At 41.2% G+C, this 21,904-nt stretch overlaps 1 protein-coding gene across 1 annotated transcript in view; it reads right to left on the bottom strand.

The window, feature by feature from the left end:
• The window catches only part of CEP128 (centrosomal protein 128), a 667,652-nt gene that overhangs the window by 15,892 nt on the left and 629,856 nt on the right, over positions 1-21,904 (bottom strand). The window contains exon 23 of the mRNA XM_053697350.1: positions 7,079-7,156. Coding sequence (XP_053553325.1) covers positions 7,079-7,156 — 78 coding nt within the window. The remainder of the gene's footprint in view (positions 1-7,078; positions 7,157-21,904) is intronic.

Raw genomic sequence — 21,904 nt, 5'->3', positions numbered from 1 at the left:
TTAATCGTAGATGCCCAATCAGTGACCTTACACTTCATATATAGTCACTGCAATTACTCTTAATTAAAAAAACACTGTGGCTTAGTTAACTATTTCAAACAGGCTTGTCTGATTATTTGTTATGTATACAATAGAGAAGCTAGGTTCAAATTGTGCATTTAACTCATTGGTTGTATTCAGCTTTTACATTTGTTATATCTCACCTAATACTCATATTCCACAAATTTATGTGCATATTGGAAATTATATCTAGATGTTTATCATCATAGCTACATGTTGCTTATTTTAACATATCTATACATCTTATAACCAATATTACAACTATTAGGGGATAGTTAGATAAACAATTGTGCATTTTAAACAACTATAAGAGCTCCATAAATCATATTTTTTTCCAGAAATTTATTATGTCTCCACTAATATTAAAACCTTGTGGTCTTCTGGTTCTGAGAAGAAATATCCAGAAGGCTTCCCTATAAAACATTTTGGCTGTTTTATCCCCACCCCTGGGACCATTTTGTATGCGTTCAATAACACACCAGTTAAAGGTGGTAACATTCTTATCATGCATCAGTATGAAATGGCGCACAAGGTCTGAACAATCTACTCCCTGCTCTATATTATTAAGGTGTTCCCTAATACGTGAGCGTGCCTCTCTTGAGGTACACCCCACGTACTGTAATTTGCACTGGGAACACTCTGCAAGGTAGGTTACAAACTTAGTGCGACAATTGGTACATTCACTTAAATCAAAGACTCTTTGAGTCACATATGATTGAAATTGTTTGGTGGGTCTCATGTGGCTACAGGCTATACATTGTGAGAAATGGCACTTATAGTGACCTTTAGAAGTTAACCAACTACTTATTCTTGTTCTTTTATTTTGTATCATGGAGGGAGATAAAATGTTGCCTAGTGTGGTACCCCTTTTGGAAATAAAACTACACCCTCTTGACACATAGTGCTTAAGGCTGTCCTCTCCTGTTACAATTGGTAGGTGCTTATTAACTATTTTACAGATTTCATCAAACTGTGGGCTGAAAGTAGTCACAAAACAGGGTCTTTCCTCCTGAGATTTGAATCTATCAATTCTCCCTGGGCTTTGTAAAAGAGCGTCTCTGTCAAGTCTTTTAACCTCTAAAAAGGCCCTATTAACTGTCTTCCTGGAATATCCCCTTTCTAATAGTTGATTCCTCAACACTTCTCCCTCATGCAAAAAATCTGACTCTAAAGTGCAATTACGCTTTAGTCTGATAAACTGGCCTTTGGCTACACCAAAGCCAGTGTGCTTTGGGTGTGAAGACTTTGCATGAAGCATAGTATTTGAAGAGATGGGCTTCCTATAAAGGCTTGTAACCACTTTACCTGTGAAAACTGAGCCTTTAAGTATTACATCTAAGTATGGGATCTGTTCCTTCCCTGATTCAGCCGTAAACTTAAGATTGACCTTGTTATCATTAAGATAATGGATAAATTCTGCCATCTCATCATCTCCACCTGTCCACACAAACAAGAGATCATCTATGAATCTCTTGTATGTCTTGATTTTGGATCTAAATGGGTTCTGTTCCCCAAAGACGTGGGACCGCTCCCACCAGCCCATAAAAAGGTTGGCATAGGCGGGGGCAAATTTAGCCCCCATGGCAGTCCCACATCTTTGGAGATAGAACCCATCTCCAAACTTAAAATAATTGTGATGCAGGAGAAATTTGATGACCCTGACCACAAAACTTTTAAGATTCTCATCATAGTTAGTGTACATATCTAAAGAGAACCTGATTGCCTCCAACTCAAATTCATGGGGGATGGTAGAATACAGGCTGACCACATCCACGGTCAACCATGTGCAATCTTTGTCCCACATAATTTTGTCTAGACTACAAAGGAGATGTGTGGTGTCCTTGAGATAGGATGGTAGTAAATAGACTATGGGCTGGAGTAGGGATTCGACCCAGCCGGACAGGTTCTCAAATAAAGAACCAATACCTGACACTATTGGTCTTCCCCTCACCTCCTCCAAGGATTTATGAACCTTGGGGAGGTGATGAAAAATAGGGATGACTGGTAGTTGTACATTTAGAAAATCAAAAGTTTCCTGATCTAGAATCCCTAACTCCAGCCCATCGTCCAACAAAGCAACTAACCTATGCTTAAAGTCTGTAGTGGGATCTTTATGTAAGCTTGTATACACTTCAGGATCATTAATTTGACGTTCTGCTTCTAGGATATAGTGTGATTTGTCCATGACAACAATACTCCCACCCTTGTCAGCCTGCCTCATGACAATTGTATCTCTTGCTTTCAGGCTGTCAAGGGCTTGTAATTGTTCCATGGACAAATTATTTGGTTGCTTTTTGTGATATCTGGTCAATTTGATCAGGTCCTCTTCCACCCTATGGTGAAAGGCCTCCAAAAAGGGGCCTCTCTCCTTAGTAGGGTAAAAGATGGATTTCGGCCTATATCCTATATGCTGGGATTTAGTTAGAGTCTTGTGAGGTGGCAGATTCAATTAACAAACCTTGTAAAGTAAAGTAATCACATCCCTCATTGAAATCTATAATGTCATGGATGTTAAGTATGTTTGTGAGGTGTCAATGGCAGGAGCAGCTGAACAATGTGATTTTTATTTTTGTGTTGTGAAGGCTATTTGATGCAAACTCATTCGGTGGGCAAAATGTGTCATTTTCATTATGGGTAAACCAGTTTTCCTGCTATGTCTCTGGTTTATTGGTGTGTGTATAATGGTCAATGTAAAATGGAACTTAAATGCAACAGGGTGAATAGTGCTTTCATCCTCTGAAAAGGACAGTAAACTCAAGCATGTGGCTTACTGTTGCACTGGCGGAACGTCACAGGTACTTTATTATTAGTGAAAGATAAAGTATATTGGGTATAAGCTTGCAATTGAATTTAATATACTCTCCAGGGTAACATGCTAACGAGCAACTGCTTAGAGTAGTGCAAAAGCTCTTTTGCAATAGGTAATTGATTTGCCATAGCAAAGGAAACCAGACAAACATACTCAAGGGGTTTAAGGGGAGTATATGTGGAATGCTGCGGATTTCAGAATCCTACAAATTGTACAAAAAAATGATAGTTTGTAAAGCTGTAAAAACATTCATTTTGTTAGACTGTTGTCTGCACTGCATTTCATAGTTGCTGACACACAGTATGTACAGGGTGGAAATACATCACCACAGCTTACCAGTCAAGGGAAGAAGTTACTGGTCCACTCTTGCAAGTTTCCATCCCTGACTACACATACATGAAAACTATGACTTTACTGAACACATGATCTCATCAGGTTCTCTCTGAGATGATCACTCATGAAATAAGTGCACACAGAAACAAAGCTAAGGAGTATTGCTGGAGGTTTGTAGACTAGAGTAAACTTATGCTCCAGACATGCTAACATATGACAATAGAGCATTTAAAAGGTACAGTCAACACCAAAATTAACATTGTTTAAAAAGATAGATAATACCTTTACTACCCATTCCCCAGCTGTGCACAACCAACATTGTTATATTAATATACACTTTATAACATTTAAACCTCTAAAGGTCTGCCTGTTCCTAAGCCACTAAAGACAGCCTTTTATCATATGCTTTTTAATTAGCTTTTCCCAACAAGAGACTGCTAGTTTGTGTGGGCCATATAGGTAACATGGTGCTCACTCCCGTGCAGTTGTGCACAATACAGTATTAATTGGCTAAAATGAAAGTCAATAGATAATAGTCATGTGACCAGCGGGCTGTCAAAAGGGGCTTAGATACAAGATAATCACAGAGGTAAAAAGTGAATTAATATAACCGTGTTGGTTATGCAAAACTGGGGAATGGGTAATAAAGGGATTATCTATCTCTTTAAATAATAAACATTTTGGAGTTGACTGTCCCTTTAAATAAGACTAGAGATAACTTGAATGTGCAGCTATGTTTCTTATGAACCAATGCTGACCATTCACCTACATCTGATCTCTAGGGCTGTGACCTCAGACCTTTAGCATCAGAAAAACTCCAGTTTCCAACAATCGCCCCTTTATTAACTGAAAAGGCTATAGTTCTATTCCAACAACTAAAGCTGGTCATGTGCAGTATATAGAACAATAGATCATGCATTAGGTGTCCACTATACAGTCTCAGTATTAAAACCAATTCTGGGAACAGATAGAGAATTGGATTGTGATTGTTTGTGTTAGATGCTCACACAGCCTGTTACTGTGCACTGCATAGAAGGCTTACACTGAGCCCACATTAGATACATGACAATTGGCTATAGGCTGTCAGAGAAGGTGCGAGAATGTCTGACAATTCTTTGTGACAATGCATTTTTCAAGGCAGAGTGGAGTCCTGTTGCTCTGTGTGTTCCCATCGCTCTTCATATGAACCATTTCCCTCCACAGGACCTAATTGTGACTGTAGGGCTGTACAGTACTATAGTGCGTTCAGACATTCCTGGGCAAAGAATAGAGTTCATTCATGCCAGCTCTATTCAGATCATTTTCTCAAGGTCGCTCTGTATGTTATTTCCCTTTTTGTTCCCTAACACCGGAATATTTTCTTGGACAAGCAAAAGCAAATGTCCTAGGGGCCTGTTTAGCACAAAGAATACTGTAACATTTCTGCTGAGCTCTTGGGGTCTGGGATCTAAAGGTAACACCCCCATTCCTGCTCCCCATAACTGGAACAGATATAGATTTGTTTGCCACCTCTGAATAACCCTTAATGTCTTTTCATGGTGTACAAGTTCAGCGCTGAGATGCTAAAAGAGATTTTAGCTCGCCTGTCGTCAGCAAACCCTTCTCTTCATGTCCCACAATAAGCATAGCTCACATATGTAACAGGCTAGATGAGCAAATGTATTTATTTGGAATAGTTAAATCTAAAGAGTTAGAACGCTCTCTAATACTCCAAGAGGGTCTAAATTGATAAAGCTGGTTATACAATATGAGTGGAGCAGACGCGCAGAGACGACCTGATCTGCCAGACATCCTAACCTGACGTGACTGCGTTTATTTAACAGATATGCATAAAAAAAATGAAAGTTTTAGCTGAGAAGCAATAAATATCTGTAATTACTTTGCTTTTACCAAAACAATGATTGGAACGGAAGGTAATTCAGGGACGTTTTACCGTATCTGCACTGTAATGAGCTAGGATTATAGGATATTGGTTGAAGGAGTCTAATCTCTGCTATTGATAAAAAGGGACATTGTACTCTCACAGGCATATGAGAAAATAGCAATTAAAAGATTTCTGTATGGAGTAGGGCTCATTAAAAGTGGTTTAAACGTAAACTACAACCGATACTGCTGTATTAAACCTCACAGGCAGATAGGAAAAGGTACCGTGGAGGTGCACGTGAACAGGACAAGCTTTCACAAACTGAAGAATCACTTTTTTTCCCCCCCAACATTAAAAGATCCATTTTCAATAAAAAATAAATAAATTGGAAAATAAATAGAAATAGTCAGATATTGATGGATTAAACAAACTGAAAGATTGCCCAGACATTAGTGAATTCACTTACAGTCTTTACCACCTCTACTGTTTTTTTCCATGAATCTAGCCTTACTGCAGATTACAGCTGAACTTAAAGAGACATTCCGGTGAAAATTGAAATGCACATAGATGAATAACATCTTTTACTAGAACACATTTTTGCCAATACATGTATATTGCAAATATGTTTCTATTCAAATATATCACTGTTTTAGTGTTAACATTTACCTGTGCATGTCAGGCATAGCTAGATATTACCAGTGCACCAGCATTTTAAATACTGCAGCTGCTCAGAGCACCAGTGGGGTGTGTATCATGTCAGCAATTAACAAATTGAGTAATTATCAGATGGTACAATCACCTTAGGCTCTCTGAGCAAGTGCTATGTTTACAATGCTGGTGCACGGTGCATACTTTAATACATTATTGAAACAGCTATAGATTTTATTAGAAGCATTTTGCTAATACATGTAGATTACAAAAATGCTTCTAATCAAAAGTGAAATACATCCATGAGGATTTTAATTTCGTCTGGAATGTCTTGTTCTGGTGCTGCTTTTTTTGTTCTCAGCGTTAATAATTCCCTTAATATACTTAATGATTTCTATCATATCTCCGCTTTCTCTACACTATACATATTAAAGTCATTTACTCTTCCCTTGTATGCTTTATTAAGCCGTCTTTTAGATGGCACAGTCATCCAATAATAAACACTGTAATGTGTTAGAGGCAAGCATGTGTGCAATAACAAAATGCTCTATGTGTTTAATTCCTGCACATGGGTTAAACACATAGTTATGCTTGCCTACCAGGAGCACTTCTTAGCTTGTCCTGAGCACGACTTAACTGATGATTGGCAGTTAAGGCTTATGACACTCTTGATTGGCTTACTGTATATGTTTTCGTGGGAACAGAAGTGCACTAAGGCTTCTGAGAATAATGTTGTTAACTGTTTAGCCCCATTATGTTTAACACAAGCATGTGTGAAATTATAAAATGCTCTAACGCATCACAGTATTGTAGTAGACTATTATGTACCTTTAAATATAGAGCAAACCGCCTGGATAGTGAAATACAAGTAGGCTGCTGGATTAGAGATAATTCTAGGTCTGATCATTTAGGTTGCCCTATAACTGGACTCGTTTATGTCTTCTCCCTTGAATTTCTATTTTCTGATCTCTTATTGACTGCTCCCTAGACCATTAAACAACGAATCAGGACCTGACATTAGATGGGCAGCCAGACATAGCCAGGAGGACATTTCTATGCACAGAGACTGTGTTAAAATGCGTCTAAATATTTTCAAACGCTGCAAAGGAATAAACCTTTCTGGCACTTTAATCTTCTTAAAGTAGATCATGCATGTGTTCAAATCAATGCAATGATGTGTGTCTGGAAATATGCCAATGGGAAATCCTTACATTGTCCATGCGCAATAAACTCATGAAAAAAACCCATAATCAAGGAGAGATTGCCTAGTTTGTGTGAGATGCTTCAAGTGGTGGAGTAGTTAGGTCAGTGTCAGACTTGCCGGGTTGGTGTACAGTGCAGTGTATAGCCATAGCTGTACTCACAGTGAGATCTTTCATGTCATCCAATAGACTGAGCTTCTCAGGAACAGACTCCAGGTGTTCTAAAGCCATCCTTGTACTCTGTGGAAGATACAAAGAAACTCTAAAATGAGACATCAGTGGAGTAGATAATATGTTCACTTGCATTTTGTGATAATATTTAAATGGACAAACACTCCATAACATAATGTGCAGATGTAATGGGTCCGGCAAATGTTGAAACCTAGGTTTGCCTTATCTCCTCTGTTGATGGAATTAGAAACAGATATACATAAACTACTAGAGTGAGCAAACAGCAGCTTTGATCACAGCATGTTCTGCCTTAGGGGGGGGTTAGGTTTGGAGAAGTCTCACCAACCAAATTTAAATTACAGGAGAAAGGGGATTTTTTTGTAAAGTTGATATATATATTCATAATTAACCCTTTAATGACTGTTAATAAGTGTTAAAAAGTAAGAATATACATATCCCATACATAAAGGCAAAGCTTTCAATGATCGCTGGTGTAGCATAATCCAAGCAAGGTTAGGTGTAATACTTTTTAATTTTGTTTTTGTTTAAAGAGATATATAGCCCAGTTATTTTATTTAATGATTCAGATAGAGTGTGCAGTTTTATTTACTTCAATGTTAAATTTTTCTTTGTTCTCTTGGTACCTTTTGTTGACAAGCATGGACGTATGCTTAGAAGCCGGCCCTTTCCTGGAGCACTATATAGCAGCAGCTTTGCAAGAATTTTATCCAGTTGCAAAAGCACTAGATAGCAGCTATTTCCTGCCATATAGTGCTCCCGAGGCATACCTAGGTATCTCTTCAACACGGAATATCATGTGAATGAAGCAAATTTGATAATCGAAGTAAATTGGAAACGTTTTACATTTTTTATACTTTGAATCACAAAATAATTTTTTTAGGGTTTCATATTCCCTTTACCTTTCATATACCTGTGTAAAGAACAGATCAGAACATTACCATTGTCCAAAATCCCAATCACACATGATGCGCCAACAATACAAGAATTATTAGATCTTGCAAATAAACAACTGATGTGCTTGAAATGATAAATACAATTTATAGAGGTTATAGAAAAACATAAATCTGGTAGTTATTGGCACTGGTTTCCCCCATTGAAGGACAAGGTAAAGTGTTCCTAAGTTAGACACATAACTCTTTATCTACGTTGCTGCTGTAGGGGGCTGCAATGCGCCATATCTCTCTTTACAAGCCGAGGGGCTGCTTGTTATTCTGTGAAGATGGATCTGTAGAAGATGATATGTTTTGTTTCTCAGCCCTGTTCATACACTGTGCTGCGTAATCCGATATATTGACCCGTCTAAATCTTATAGGAATGTGCATTTCATCATTACTCGGAATATGAATTTTGCTCTATAGTAATATTTACTTTGCTAATGAACTTTTGGCCTGAGAGTGGCTTTTTACAATTACAAGAATAGCAAGGTAGCTAATATTAATCCAATTATGTATTTATTTTACTCATTATCCTGGGCATAAATATAGATATCTAAGGTTAATAATAACCAACTTCAAAACACATGAGGTCTGCTGATCCCTATCTTAGCTGGCTGCATATACTGTACATGTATGGCTATTAAACACACAAATAATAACTATTGGCTAGATTTAGAGTTTTGTCGGTAAAGAACCGCGTAGCCAACGCAGCTTTTTTTCCCCAACACACCCTTAAGACAACGCTGGCATTTAGAGTTGTCTGAGTGGCTGCGTTAGGCTCCAAAAAGGGTGCGTTGAGCCGAATTTACCGCCACTTCAACCCTCAATACCAGGGTTGCTTACGGTAGCGGTAAGCTGGAAAAACGTGCTCGTGCACGATTCCCCCATAGGAAACAATGGGGCAGTTTGGGCTGAAAAAAAAAAAAAACTAACACCTGCAAAAAAGCAGCGTTCAGCTCCTAACGCAGCCCCATTGCTTCCTATGGGGAAACACTCTAAGTCTGCACCTAACACCCTAACATGTACCACGAGTCTAAACACCCCTAACCTTACACTTATTAATCCCTAATCTGCCGCCCCCGCTATCGCTGACACCTGCATTATATTATTAACCCCTAATCTGCTGATCCAGACACCGCCGCAACCTACATTATCCCTATGAACCCCTAATCTGCTGCCCATAACACCGTGGAACACCTACATAATATTGATTAACCCCTAATCTGCCCCCCCCCCACGTCGCCGCTACCCAACTACACTTATTAACCCCTAATCTGCCAACCGGACATCGCCGCCACGATAATAAATGTATTAACCCCTAAACCGCCGCACTCCCGTCTCACAAACACTATAATAAATAGTATTAACCCCTAATCTGCCCTCCCTAACATCGCCGCCACCTAACTTCAAGTATTAACCCCTAATCTGCCGACCGGACCTCGCCGCTACTATAATAAATGTATTAACCCCTAAACCGCCGCACTCCCTTCTCACAAACACTATAATAAATAGTATTAACCCCTAATCTGCCCTCCCTAACATCACCGCCACCTAACTTCAAGTAACACAATTTATGCTTAGCTGATAAATTTATTTCTCTTGTGGTGTATCCAGTCCACGGATCATCCATTACTTGTGGGATATTCTCATTCCCAACAGGAAGTTGCAAGAGGACACCCATAGCAGAGCTGTAATATAGCTCCTCCCCTAACTGTCATAGCCAGTCATTCGACCGAAAACAAGCCGAGAAAGGAGGAACCATAGGGTGCAGTGGTTACTGTAGTTTAAATTTAAAAATTACCTGCCTTAAAATGACAGGGCGGGCCGTGGACTGGATACACCACAAGAGAAATAAATTTATCAGGTAAGCATAAATTGTGTTTTCTCTTGTAAGGTGTATCCAGTCCACGGATCATCCATTACTTGTGGGATACCAATACCAAAGCTAAAGTACACGGATGAAGGGAGGGACAAGGCAGGAACTTAAATGGAAGGAACCACTGCCCGTAAAACCTTTCTCCCAAATATAGCCTCCGAAGAAGCAAAAGTATCAAATTTGTAAAATTTTGAAAAAATATGAAGTGAAGACCAAGTCGTCGCCTTGCAAATCTGATCAAAAACAGAATTTATGTTTACCTGATAAATTACTTTCTCCAACGGTGTGTCCGGTCCACGGCGTCATCCTTACTTGTGGGATATTCTCTTCCCCAACAGGAAATGGCAAAGAGCCCAGCAAAGCTGGTCACATGATCCCTCCTAGGCTCCGCCTTCCCCAGTCATTCGACCGACGTAAAGGAGGAATATTTGCATAGGAGAAATCATATGATACCGTGGTGACTGTAGTTAAAGAAAATAAATTATCAGACCTGATTAAAAAACCAGGACGGGCCGTGGACCGGACACACCGTTGGAGAAAGTAATTTATCAGGTAAACATAAATTCTGTTTTCTCCAACATAGGTGTGTCCGGTCCACGGCGTCATCCTTACTTGTGGGAACCAATACCAAAGCTTTAGGACACGGATGAAGGGAGGGAGCAAATCAGGTCACCTAGATGGAAGGCACCACGGCTTGCAAAACCTTTCTCCCAAAAATAGCCTCAGAAGAAGCAAAAGTATCAAATTTGTAAAATTTAGTAAAAGTGTGCAGTGAAGACCAAGTCGCTGCCTTACATATCTGATCAACAGAAGCCTCGTTCTTGAAGGCCCATGTGGAAGCCACGGCCCTAGTGGAATGAGCTGTGATTCTTTCAGGAGGCTGCCGTCCGGCAGTCTCGTAAGCCAATCTGATGATGCTTTTAAGCCAAAAGGAGAGAGAGGTAGAAGTTGCTTTTTGACCTCTCCTTTTACCAGAATAAACAACAAACAAGGAAGATGTTTGTCTAAAATCCTTTGTAGCATCTAAATAGAATTTTAAGGCACGAACTACATCCAAATTGTGCAACAAACGTTCCTTCTTTAAAACTGGATTCGGACACAAAGAAGGCACGACTATCTCCTGGTTAATGTTTTTGTTAGAAACAACTTTCGGAAGAAAACCAGGTTTAGTACGCAAAACCACCTTATCTGCATGGAACACCAGATAAGGAGGAGAACACTGCAGAGCAGATAATTCTGAAACTCTTCTAGCAGAAGAAATTGCAACCAAAAACAAAACTTTCCAAGATAATAACTTAATATCAACGGAATGTAAGGGTTCAAACGGAACCCCCTGAAGAACTGAAAGAACTAAATTGAGACTCCAAGGAGGAGTCAAAGGTTTGTAAACAGGCTTGATTCTAACCAGAGCCTGAACAAAGGCTTGAACATCTGGCACAGCTGCCAGCTTTTTGTGAAGTAACACAGATAAAGCAGAAATCTGTCCCTTCAAAGAACTTGCAGATAATCCTTTCTCCAAACCTTCTTGAAGAAAGGATAGAATCTTAGGAATTTTTATCTTGTCCCAAGGGAATCCTTTAGATTCACACCAACAGATATATTTTTTCCATATTTTGTGGTAGATTTTTCTAGTTACAGGCTTTCTGGCCTGAACAAGAGTATCAATGACAGAATCTGAGAACCCTCGCTTTGATAAGATCAAGCGTTCAATCTCCAGGCAGTCAGTTGGAGTGAGACCAGATTCGGATGTTCGAACGGACCTTGAACAAGAAGGTCCCGTCTCAAAGGTAGCTTCCATGGTGGTGCCGATGACATATTCACCAGGTCTGCATACCAAGTCCTGCGTGGCCACGCAGGAGCTATCAAGATCACCGATGCCCTCTCCTGATTGATCCTGGCTACCAGCCTGGGAATGAGAGGAAACGGCGGGAATACATAAGCTAGTTTGAAGGTCCAAGGTGCTACTAGTGCATCTACTAGAGTCGCCTTGGGATCCCTGGATCTGGACCCGTAGCAAGGAACCTTGAAGTTCTGACGAGAGGCCATCAGATCCATGTCTGGAATGCCCCACAACTGAGTAATTTGGGCAAAGATTTCCGGATGGAGTTCCCACTCCCCCGGATGAAATGTCTGACGACTCAGAAAATCCGCTTCCCAATTTTCCACTCCTGGGATGTGGATTGCAGACAAGTGGCAGGAGTGAGTCTCCGCCCATTGAATGATTTTGGTCACTTCTTCCATCGCCAGGGAACTCCTTGTTCCCCCCTGATGGTTGATGTACGCAACAGTCGTCATGTTGTCTGATTGAAACCGTATGAATTTGGCCTTTGCTAGCTGAGGCCAAGCCTTGAGAGTATTGAATATCGCTCTCAGTTCCAGAATATTTATCGGGAGAAGAGATTCTTCCCGAGACCAAAGACCCTGAGCTTTCAGGGGTCCCCAGACCGCGCCCCAGCCCACCAGACTGGCGTCGGTCGTGACAATGACCCACTCTGGTCTGCGGAAGCTCATCCCCTGTGACAGGTTGTCCAGGGACAGCCACCAACGGAGTGAAACTCTGGTCCTCTGATCTACTTGTATCGTCGGAGACAAGTCTGTATAATCCCCATTCCACTGACTGAGCATGCACAGTTGTAATGGTCTTAGATGAATTCGCGCAAAAGGAACTATGTCCATTGCCGCTACCATCAAACCTATTACTTCCATGCACTGCGCTATGGAAGGAAGAGGAACAGAATGAAGTACTTGACAAGAGTTTAGAAGTTTTGATTTTCTGGCCTCTGTCAGAAAAATCCTCATTTCTAAGGAGTCTATTATTGTTCCCAAGAAGGGAACCCTTCAAAATTCACCAAAATTTCACCACAGTGTCTTAAAGCCTTAAAAGTATTGCACACCAAATTTGAAAGCTTTAACTCTTAAAATAACGGAACCTGAGCCGTTTTTATATTTAACCCCTTTACAGTCCCTGGTATCTGCTTTGCTGAGACCCAACCAAGCCCAAAGGGGAATACGATACCAAATGACGCCTTCAGAAAGTCTTTTCTTTGAATCAGAGCTCCTCACACATGCATCTGCATGTCATGCTTCCCAAAAACAAGTGCGCAATAGAGGCGCGAAAATGAGGCTCTGCCTATGATTAGGGAAAGCCCCTAGAGGATAAGGTGTCCAATACAGTGCCTGCCGGTTATTTTACATAATTCCCAAGAATAAAATAATTCCTCAAAGTTATGAAGTATTAAAATATGTTTATATATCAATCGTTTTAGCCCAGAAAATGTCTACAGTCTTAAAAGCCCTTGTGAAGCCCTCTTTTTTTTATGTAATAAAAATGGCTTACCGGATCCCATAGGGAAAATGACAGCTTCCAGCATTACATCGTCTTGTTAGAAATGTGTCATACTTCAAGCAGCAAAAGTCTGCTCACTGTTTCCCCCAACTGAAGTTAATTCCTCTCAACAGTCCTGTGTGGAAACAGCCATCGATTTTAGTAACGGTTGCTAAAATCATTTTCCTCTTACAAACAGAAATCTTCATCACCTTTCTGTTTCAGAGTAAATAGTACATACCAGCACTATTTTAAAATAACAAACTCTTGATTGAATAATAAAAACTACAGTTAAACACCAAAAAACTCTAAGCCATCTCCGTGGAGATGTTGCCTGTACAACGGCAAAGAGAATGACTGGGGAAGGCGGAGCCTAGGAGGGATCATGTGACCAGCTTTGCTGGGCTCTTTGCCATTTCCTGTTGGGGAAGAGAATATCCCACAAGTAAGGATGACGCCGTGGACCGGACACACCTATGTTGGAGAAAGAAGCCTCATTTTTAAAGGCCCAAGTGGAAGCCACAGCTCTAGTGGAATGAGCTGTAATCCTTTCAGGAGGTTGCTGTCCAGCAGTCTCATAGGCTAAGCGGATTAAGCTTCTTAGTCAAAAAGAAAAAGAGGTTGCCGAAGCCTTTTGACCTCTCCTCTGTCCAGAGTAGACAACAAACAAAGCAGATGTTTGACGAAAATCTTTAGTAGCTTGTAAGAAAAACTTTAAAGCACGGACCACGTCCAAATTGTGTAACACAAGGATGGAACAACAATCTCTTGATTGATATTCTTGTTAGATACCACCTTAGGTAAGAACCCAGGTTTGGTACGCAGGACTACCTTATCCGTATGAAAAATCAGATAAGGAGAATCACATTGTAAGGCAGATAGCACAGAGACTCTACGAGCCGAGGAAATAGCTACCAAAAAAAAGAACTTTCCAAGATAAAAGCTTGATATCTATGGAATGAAGAGGTTCAAACGGAACTCCTTGAAGAACCTTAAGAACCAAGTTTAAGCTCCATGGTGGAGCAACAGGTTTAAACACAGGCTTGATTCTAACTAAAGCCTGACAAAATGCCTGAACGTCTGGAACATCTGCCAGACGCTTAACTAGCTGACAATCCTTTTTCCAAACCTTCTTGGAGAAAAGATAATATCCTAGCAATCCTGACCTTACTCCATGAGTAACCCTTGGATTCACACCAATAAAGATATCTACGCCATACCTTATGGTAAATTTTCCTGGTGACAGGCTTTCGTGCCTGTCTTAAGGTATCAATAACTGACTCGGAGAAGCCACGCTTTGATAAAATCAAGCGTTCAATCTCCAGGCAGTCAGCCTCAGAGAAATTAGATTTGGATGGTTGAAAGGACCCTGAAGTAGAAGGTCCTGTTTCAGAGGCAGAGACCATGGTGGAAAGGATGACAGGTCCACTAGATCTGAATACCAGGTCCTGTGTGGCCACGCAGGTGCTATCAGAATCACAGATGCTCTCTCCTGCTTGATCTTGGCAATCAGTCGAGGAAGCAGAGGAAACGGTGGAAACACATAAGCCAGGTTGAAAGACCAGGGCGCTGCTAAAGCATCTATCAGTGTCGCCTTGGGATCCCTGGACCTGGATCCGTAACACGGAAGCTTGGCGTTCTGGCGAGACGCCATGAGATCCAGTTCTGGTTTGCCCCAACGATGAATCAGTTGTGCAAATGCCTCCGGATGGAGTTCCCACTCTCCCGGATGAAAAGTCTGACGACTTAGAAAATCCGCCTCCCAGTGCTCTACACCTGGGATATGGATAGCTGATAGGTGACAAGAGTGAATCTCTGCCCAGCGAATTATTTTTGAAACTTCTAACATCTCTAGGGAACTTCTCGTTCCCCCTTGATGGTTGATGTAAGCTACAGTCGTGATGTTGTCCGACTGAAATCTGATGTACCTCAGAGTTGCTAACTGAGGCCAAGCCTGAAGAGCCTTGAATATCGCTCTTAGTTCCAGAATATTTAATGGAAGGAGAGACTCCTCCTGAGTCCATGATCCCTGAGCCTTCAGGGAGTTCCAGACTGCACCCCAACCTAGAAGGCTGGCATCTGTTGTAACAATTGTCCAATCTGGCCTGCGAAAGGTCATACCTTTGGACAGATGGACCCGAGATAGCCACCAGAGAAGAGAATCCCTGGTCTCTTGGTCCAGATTCAGTTGAGGGGACAAATCTGTGTAATCCCCGCTCCACTGACTGAGCATGCATAGTTGCAGCAGTCTGAGATGTAAGCGTGCAAACGGCACTATGTCCACTGCCGCTACCATTAAGCCGATTACTTCCATACACTGAACCACTGAAGGGCGCGGAATGGAATGAAGAACCCGGCAGGAATTTAGAAGCTAGAAAGGAAACTCTTGTGAGTGGGGATAGAGAACTCTTTTCCTCGTTCACTTTCCACCCATGCGACCACAGAAATGCCAGTACAACGTCCGTATGAGACTTGGCAATTTGGAAGTTTGAAGCCTGTATCAGGATGTCGTCTAAATAAGGGGCTACTGCTATGCCCCGCGGCCTTAGGACCGCCATAAGTGACCCTATAACCTTTGTAAAGATTCTTGGGGCTGTAGCTAATCCCAAGGGAAGAGCTACAACTGGTAATGCCTGTCTTAAAAGGCAAACCTGAGAAACCGATGATGATCTTTGTGTATCAAAATGTGAAGATAAGCATCCTTTAGATCCACTGTAGTCATATATTGACCCTCCTGGATCAGTGGTAGGATGGTACGAATAGTTTCCATCTTGAACGACGGAACTTTGAGGAATCTGTTTAAGATCTTTAGATCCAAAATTGGTCTGAAGGTTCCCTCTTTTTAGGGAACCACAAACAGATTTGAGTAAAAACCCTGTCCCTGTTCCTCCTTTGGAACTGGATGGATCACTCCCATAACTAGGAGGACTCGTACACAGTGTAAGAATGCCTCTCTCTTTATCTGGTGTGCAGATAATAGTGAAAGGTGAAATCTCCCTTTTGGGGGGGGGGGGGAGCTTTGAAGTCCAGAAGATATCCCTGGGATATAATTTCCAACGCCCAGGGATCCTGAACATCTCTTGCCCACGCCTGGGCAAAGAGTGAAAGTCTGCCCCCTACTAGATCCGTTCCCGGATAGGGGGCCGTTCCTTCATGCTGTCTTAGAGGCAGCAGCAGGCTTTTTTACCTGCTTACCTTTTTTCCATGTCAGGTTTGGTCTCCAGACCGTCTTGGATTGAGCAAAAGTTCCCTCTTGTTTATTATTAGAGGAAGCTGATGCCGCACCTGCCTTGAAGTTTTGAAAGGCATGAAAATTAGACTGTTTGGCCCTAGATTTGGACCTGTCCTGAGGAAGGGCATGACCTTTTCCTCCAGTGATATCAGCAATAATCTCCTTCAACCAGGCCCGAATAGGGTCTGCCCCTTGAAGGGAATGTTAAGTCGCTTAGATTTTGAAGTCACGTCAGCTGACCATGATCTAAGCCATAGCGCTCTGCGCGCCTGTATAGCAAAACCAGAATTCTTAGCCGTTAGTTTAGTCAAATGAACAATGGCATCAGAATAAAAGAATTGGCTAGCTTAAGTGCTCTAAGTTTGCCAAGTATGTCATCCAATGGAGTCGCTACCTGTAAAGCCTCTTCCAGAGACTCAAACCAGTACGCCGCAGCAGCAGTGACAGGGGCAATGCATGCAAGGGGCTGTAGGATAAAACCTTGTTGAATAAATATTTTCTTAAGGTAAATTCTAATTTTTTATCCATTGGATCTAAAAAAAAAAAAAAAAAAAAGCACAACTGTCCTCGACAGGGATAGTAGTACGCTTTACTAGAGTAGAAACTGCTCCCTCCACCTTAGGGACTGTCTGCCATAAGTCCCATGTTGTGGCGTCTATTGGAAACATTTTTCTAAAAATAGGAGGGGAAGAGAAAGGCACACCTGGTCTATCCCATTCCTTATTAATAATTTCTGTAAACCTTTTAGGTATTTGGAAAAACATCAGTACACACCGGCACTGCAAAGTATTTATCCAGTCTACACAATTTCTCTGGCACTGCAATGGTATCACAGTCATTCAGAGCAGCTAAAACCTCCCTAAGCAACACGCGGAGGTGTTCAAGCTTAAATTTAAATGTAGAAATATTAGAATCAGGTATCTTTCCTGAGTCATTAACATCACCCACTGACTGAAGCTCTCTTTCCTCAGCTTCTGCATATTGTGAGACAGTATCAGACATGGTTCTTAAAGCGTCAGTATGCTCTGCATTTTGTCTCACCCCAGAGCTATCTCGCTTACCTCTAAGTTCAGGTAGTCTGGCTAATACCGCTGACAGTGTATTATCCATGACTGCCGCCATGTCTTGTAAAGTAAACGCTATGGGCGCCCTAGATGTACTTGGCGCCATTTGAGCGTGAGTCCCTTAAGCGTGAGTCAAAGGGTCTGACACGTGGGGAAAGTTAGTCGGCATAACTTCCCCCTCGTCAGATTCCTCTGGTGATACATTTTTTAAAGACAGAAAATGATCTTTATTGCATAAAATGAAATCAGTACATTTGGTACACTTTCTAAGAGGGGGGTTCCACCATGGCTTTTAAACATAATAAACAAGGAGTTTCTTCCATGTCAGACATGTTTATACAGAATAGCAATGAGACGAGCAAGCTTGGAAAACACTTTAAATCAAGTTAACAAGCAAATATAAAAAACGGTACTGTGCCTTTAAGAGAAACAAATTTTGTCAGAATTTGAAAAACAGTGAAAAAATGCAGTAAATCAAACAAAATTTTTACAGTGTGTATAATAGGCTAACAGAGCATTGCACCCACTTGCAAATGGATGATTAACCCCTTAGTTCAAAAAACGGATCAAAAAAACGAAATAGACATTTTTTAACAGTCACAACCAAGCTGTGGCCCTACCTTCCCCAATAAACGACTTTGGAAAGCCTTTGGGCCCTTTAGAGATGTCCTATAGCATTCAGAGGGCCTTTGAGGGAAGCTGGATGTCACAGTTTGTAATTTTAACTGCACCAACTGTAACTTTTATACTACAACAGTGGAAATTGTTTCTAGTCAAAATTTAAGCCAGCCATGTGGAAAAAACTAGGCCCCAATAAAGTTTTACCACCAAAGCATATATAAAAACGATTAAACATGCCAGCAAACGTTTTATATTGTAAATATCATAAGGGTATTACCCCTGGGAGTAAGCATGATACCAGTCGTTATTAAATCACTGCATTCAGGCTTAACTTACATTAATCCGGTATCAGCAGCATTTTCTAGTGTTTTCCATCTCTAGAAAAAATTATAACTGCACATACCTGATAGCAGAATAAACTGCACGCCATTCTCTCGCTGAAGTTTTACCTCATCTGTGTAATCCCCTCAGACATATGTGAGAATAGCAATGGATCTTAGTTACAACCTGCTAAGATCATAGAAACCTCAGGCAGATTCTTCTTCTATTTACTGCCTGAGATAAAATAGCACAACTCTGGTACTATTTAAAAATAACAAACTTTTGATTGAAGAAAATAAACTAGCTATATTTAACCACTCTCTCCTACAACGTCCTAGCTTGTTGAGAGTTGCAAGAGAATGACTGGGTATGACAGTTAGGGGAGGAGCTATATTACAGCTCTGCTGTGGGTGTCCTCTTGCAACTTCCTGTTGGGAATGAGAATATCACACAAGTAATGGATGATCCGTGGACTGGATACACCTTACAAGAGAAATTAACCCCTAATCTGCCGACCGGACCTCGCCGCTACTATAATAAATTTATTAACCCCTAAAGCTAAGTCTAACCCTAACCCTAACACCCCCCTAAATTAAATATAATTTTAATCTAACAAAATAAATTAAATCTTATTAACTAAAGTATTCCTATTTAAAACTAAATACTTACCTGTAAAATAAACCCTTATATAGCTACAATATAACGAATAATTATATTGTAGCTATTTTAGGATTTATATTTATTTTACAGGTAACTTTGTATTTATTTTAACTTGGTACAATAGCTATTAAATAGTTATTAACTATTTAATAGCTACCTAGTTAAAATAATTACAAAATTACCTTTAAAATAAATCCTAACCTAAGTTACAATTAAACCTAACACTACACTATCAATAAATTAATTAAATAAATTACCTACAATTACATACAATTAAATAAACTAAACTAAATTACAAAAACAAACACTAAATTACAAAAAATAAAAAAAGATTACAAGAATATTAGGCTAATTACACCTATTCTAAGCCCCCTAATAAAATAAAAAAGCCCCCCCAGAATAATAAAGGTCCCTACCCTATTCTAAATTAAAAAGTAACCAGCTCTTTTACCAGCCCTTAAAAAAGGCTTTTTGCGGGGCATGCCCCAAAGTAATCAGCTCTTTTGCCTTTTAAAAAAAATACAACCCCCCCCAACATTAAAACCCACCACCCACATACCCCTACTCTAACCCAAACCCCCCTTAAATAAACCTAACACTACCCTCCTGAAGATCTCCCTACCTTGAGTCGTGTTCACCCAGCCGGGCCGAAGTCTTCATCCGATGAGGCAGAAGAGGACATCTGGACCGGCAGACATCTTCATCCAAACGGCATCTTCTATCTTCATCCATCCGACGAGGAGTGGCTCCATCTTCAAGACCTCCAGCGCAGAACATCCTTCTTCCCCGACGACTACCCGACGAATGAAGGTTCCTTTAAGTGACGTCATCCAAGATAGCGTCCCTCGAATTCTGATTGGCTGATAGGATTCTATCAGCCAATCGGAATTAAGGTAGGAAAAATCTGATTGGCTGATTGAATCGCATTCTATTGGCTGATCGGAACAGAAAATCCTCAGTCGCCTGTAAGTAGAATTTTAGTGCACGTACCACGTCCAGATTGTGCAGAAGCTGTTCCTTCTGAGAAGAAGTATTAGAACACAAGGAAGGAACAACAATCTCCTGATTAATGTTCCGGCCTGAAACTACTTTAGGGAGAAACCCTAATTTAGTACGTAAAACCACCTTATCCGAATGAAAAATAAGGTAAGGAGACTCATACTGTAATGCCGAGAGCTCTGACACTCTACGAGAATATGAAATAGCAACAATAAACAAAACTTTCCAAGATAACAACTTAATATCTAAGGAATGCATAGGCTCAAAAGGAGCCCCTTGAAGAACCTTAAGAACTAAATTAAGACTCTAGGGAGGAGTACTTGGTTTGAACACAGGCCTAATCCTGACTAAGGCCTGACAAAACGCTTGCACGTCTGGGACGTCCGCCAGGCGCTTATGTAACAAAATAGACAAGGCAGATATTTGACCCTTTAGGGAACTTGCCGATAAACCCTTCTCCAAACCTTCTTGGAGAAAGGACAGAATTCTAGGAATCCTAACTCTACTCCAAGAGTAGCCCTTGGATTCACACCAAAATAGATATTTATGCCATATCTTATGGTAAATCTTTCTAGTCACAGGTTTACGAGCCTGAAACATGGTTTCAATGACCGATTCCGAAAATCCACACTTGGATAAAATTAAGCGTTCAATCTCCAAGCAGTCAGCATTAGAGAAACTAGATTTGGATGAAGGAAGGGCCCTTGAAGTAGAAGGTCCTTCCTCAACGGAAGTCTCCAAGGTGGAAGAGATGACATGTCCACCAGGTCTGCATACCAAATCCTGCGAGGCCACGCTGATGCAATGAGGATCACCGACGCCCTCTCCTGTTTGATTCGAGCAATGACCTGAGGTAGAAGAGTGAACAGAGGAAATAGGTATGCGAGACTGAAATTCCAAGGTACCGCCAGAGCGTCTATCAGTACAGCCTGAGGGTCCCTTGAGCTCGACCTGTACCTCAGAAGCTTGGCATTCTGCAGAGAAGCCAGGGGATCCAATTCCGGCTGACCCATTTGAGAATTAGGCTGGAAAACACTTCCGGATGGAGCTCCCACTCCCCTGGGTGAAAGGTCTGCCTGCTCAGGAAGTCCGCCTCCCAGTTGTCCATTCCTGGAATGTGGATCGCCGACAGACAGCAATTGTGGGTCTCTGTCATGGCCAAGGAACTCCGAGTTCCTCCCTGATGGTTTATGAAAGCCACTGAGGTTATATTGTACGACTGGAAGCTGATGAACCGGGCCGAAGCTAACTGAGGCCAAGCCAGGAGCGCGTTTAAGATCGCTCTCAGTTCCAGAATGTTTATGGGTAAAATAGACTCCGACTGAGTCCATGTTCCCTGAGCCTTCAGAGAGCCTCAGACTGTTCAACATCCCAGAAGGCTGGCATCTGTTGTCACAATCACCCAAGAGGGTCTGCGAAAGCAGGATCCCTGGGAGAGATGATCCAGAGACAACCACCAAAGTAGAGAATCCCTTGTCTCCTGCTCCAGTTGTAATCGCGGAGACAGTTCTGCATAATCTCCGTTTCACTGCCTGAGCATGCTTAACTGCAGAGGTCTGAGGTGGAAACGGGATGATGTCCATTACCGCTACCATCAGCCCGATTACCTCCATGCACTGAGCCACTGATGGCCGAGGAGAGGACTGAAGTGAATCGAAAATCTTTTATTTCCTGACTTCTGTCAGAAAAATCTTCATTGTACCCTTGTATTTGGAACTAAGGAACAAATTCCAACCGTGAGAACGCAGGAAAGATAACATTTC

This window comes from Bombina bombina, chromosome 1, assembly GCF_027579735.1.
Source record: "Bombina bombina isolate aBomBom1 chromosome 1, aBomBom1.pri, whole genome shotgun sequence".
Classification (NCBI taxonomy): Eukaryota; Metazoa; Chordata; class Amphibia; order Anura; family Bombinatoridae; genus Bombina; species Bombina bombina.
The sequence above is the reverse complement of the archived record's forward strand: the minus strand, read 5'-3'. Positions and strand labels throughout refer to the sequence as shown.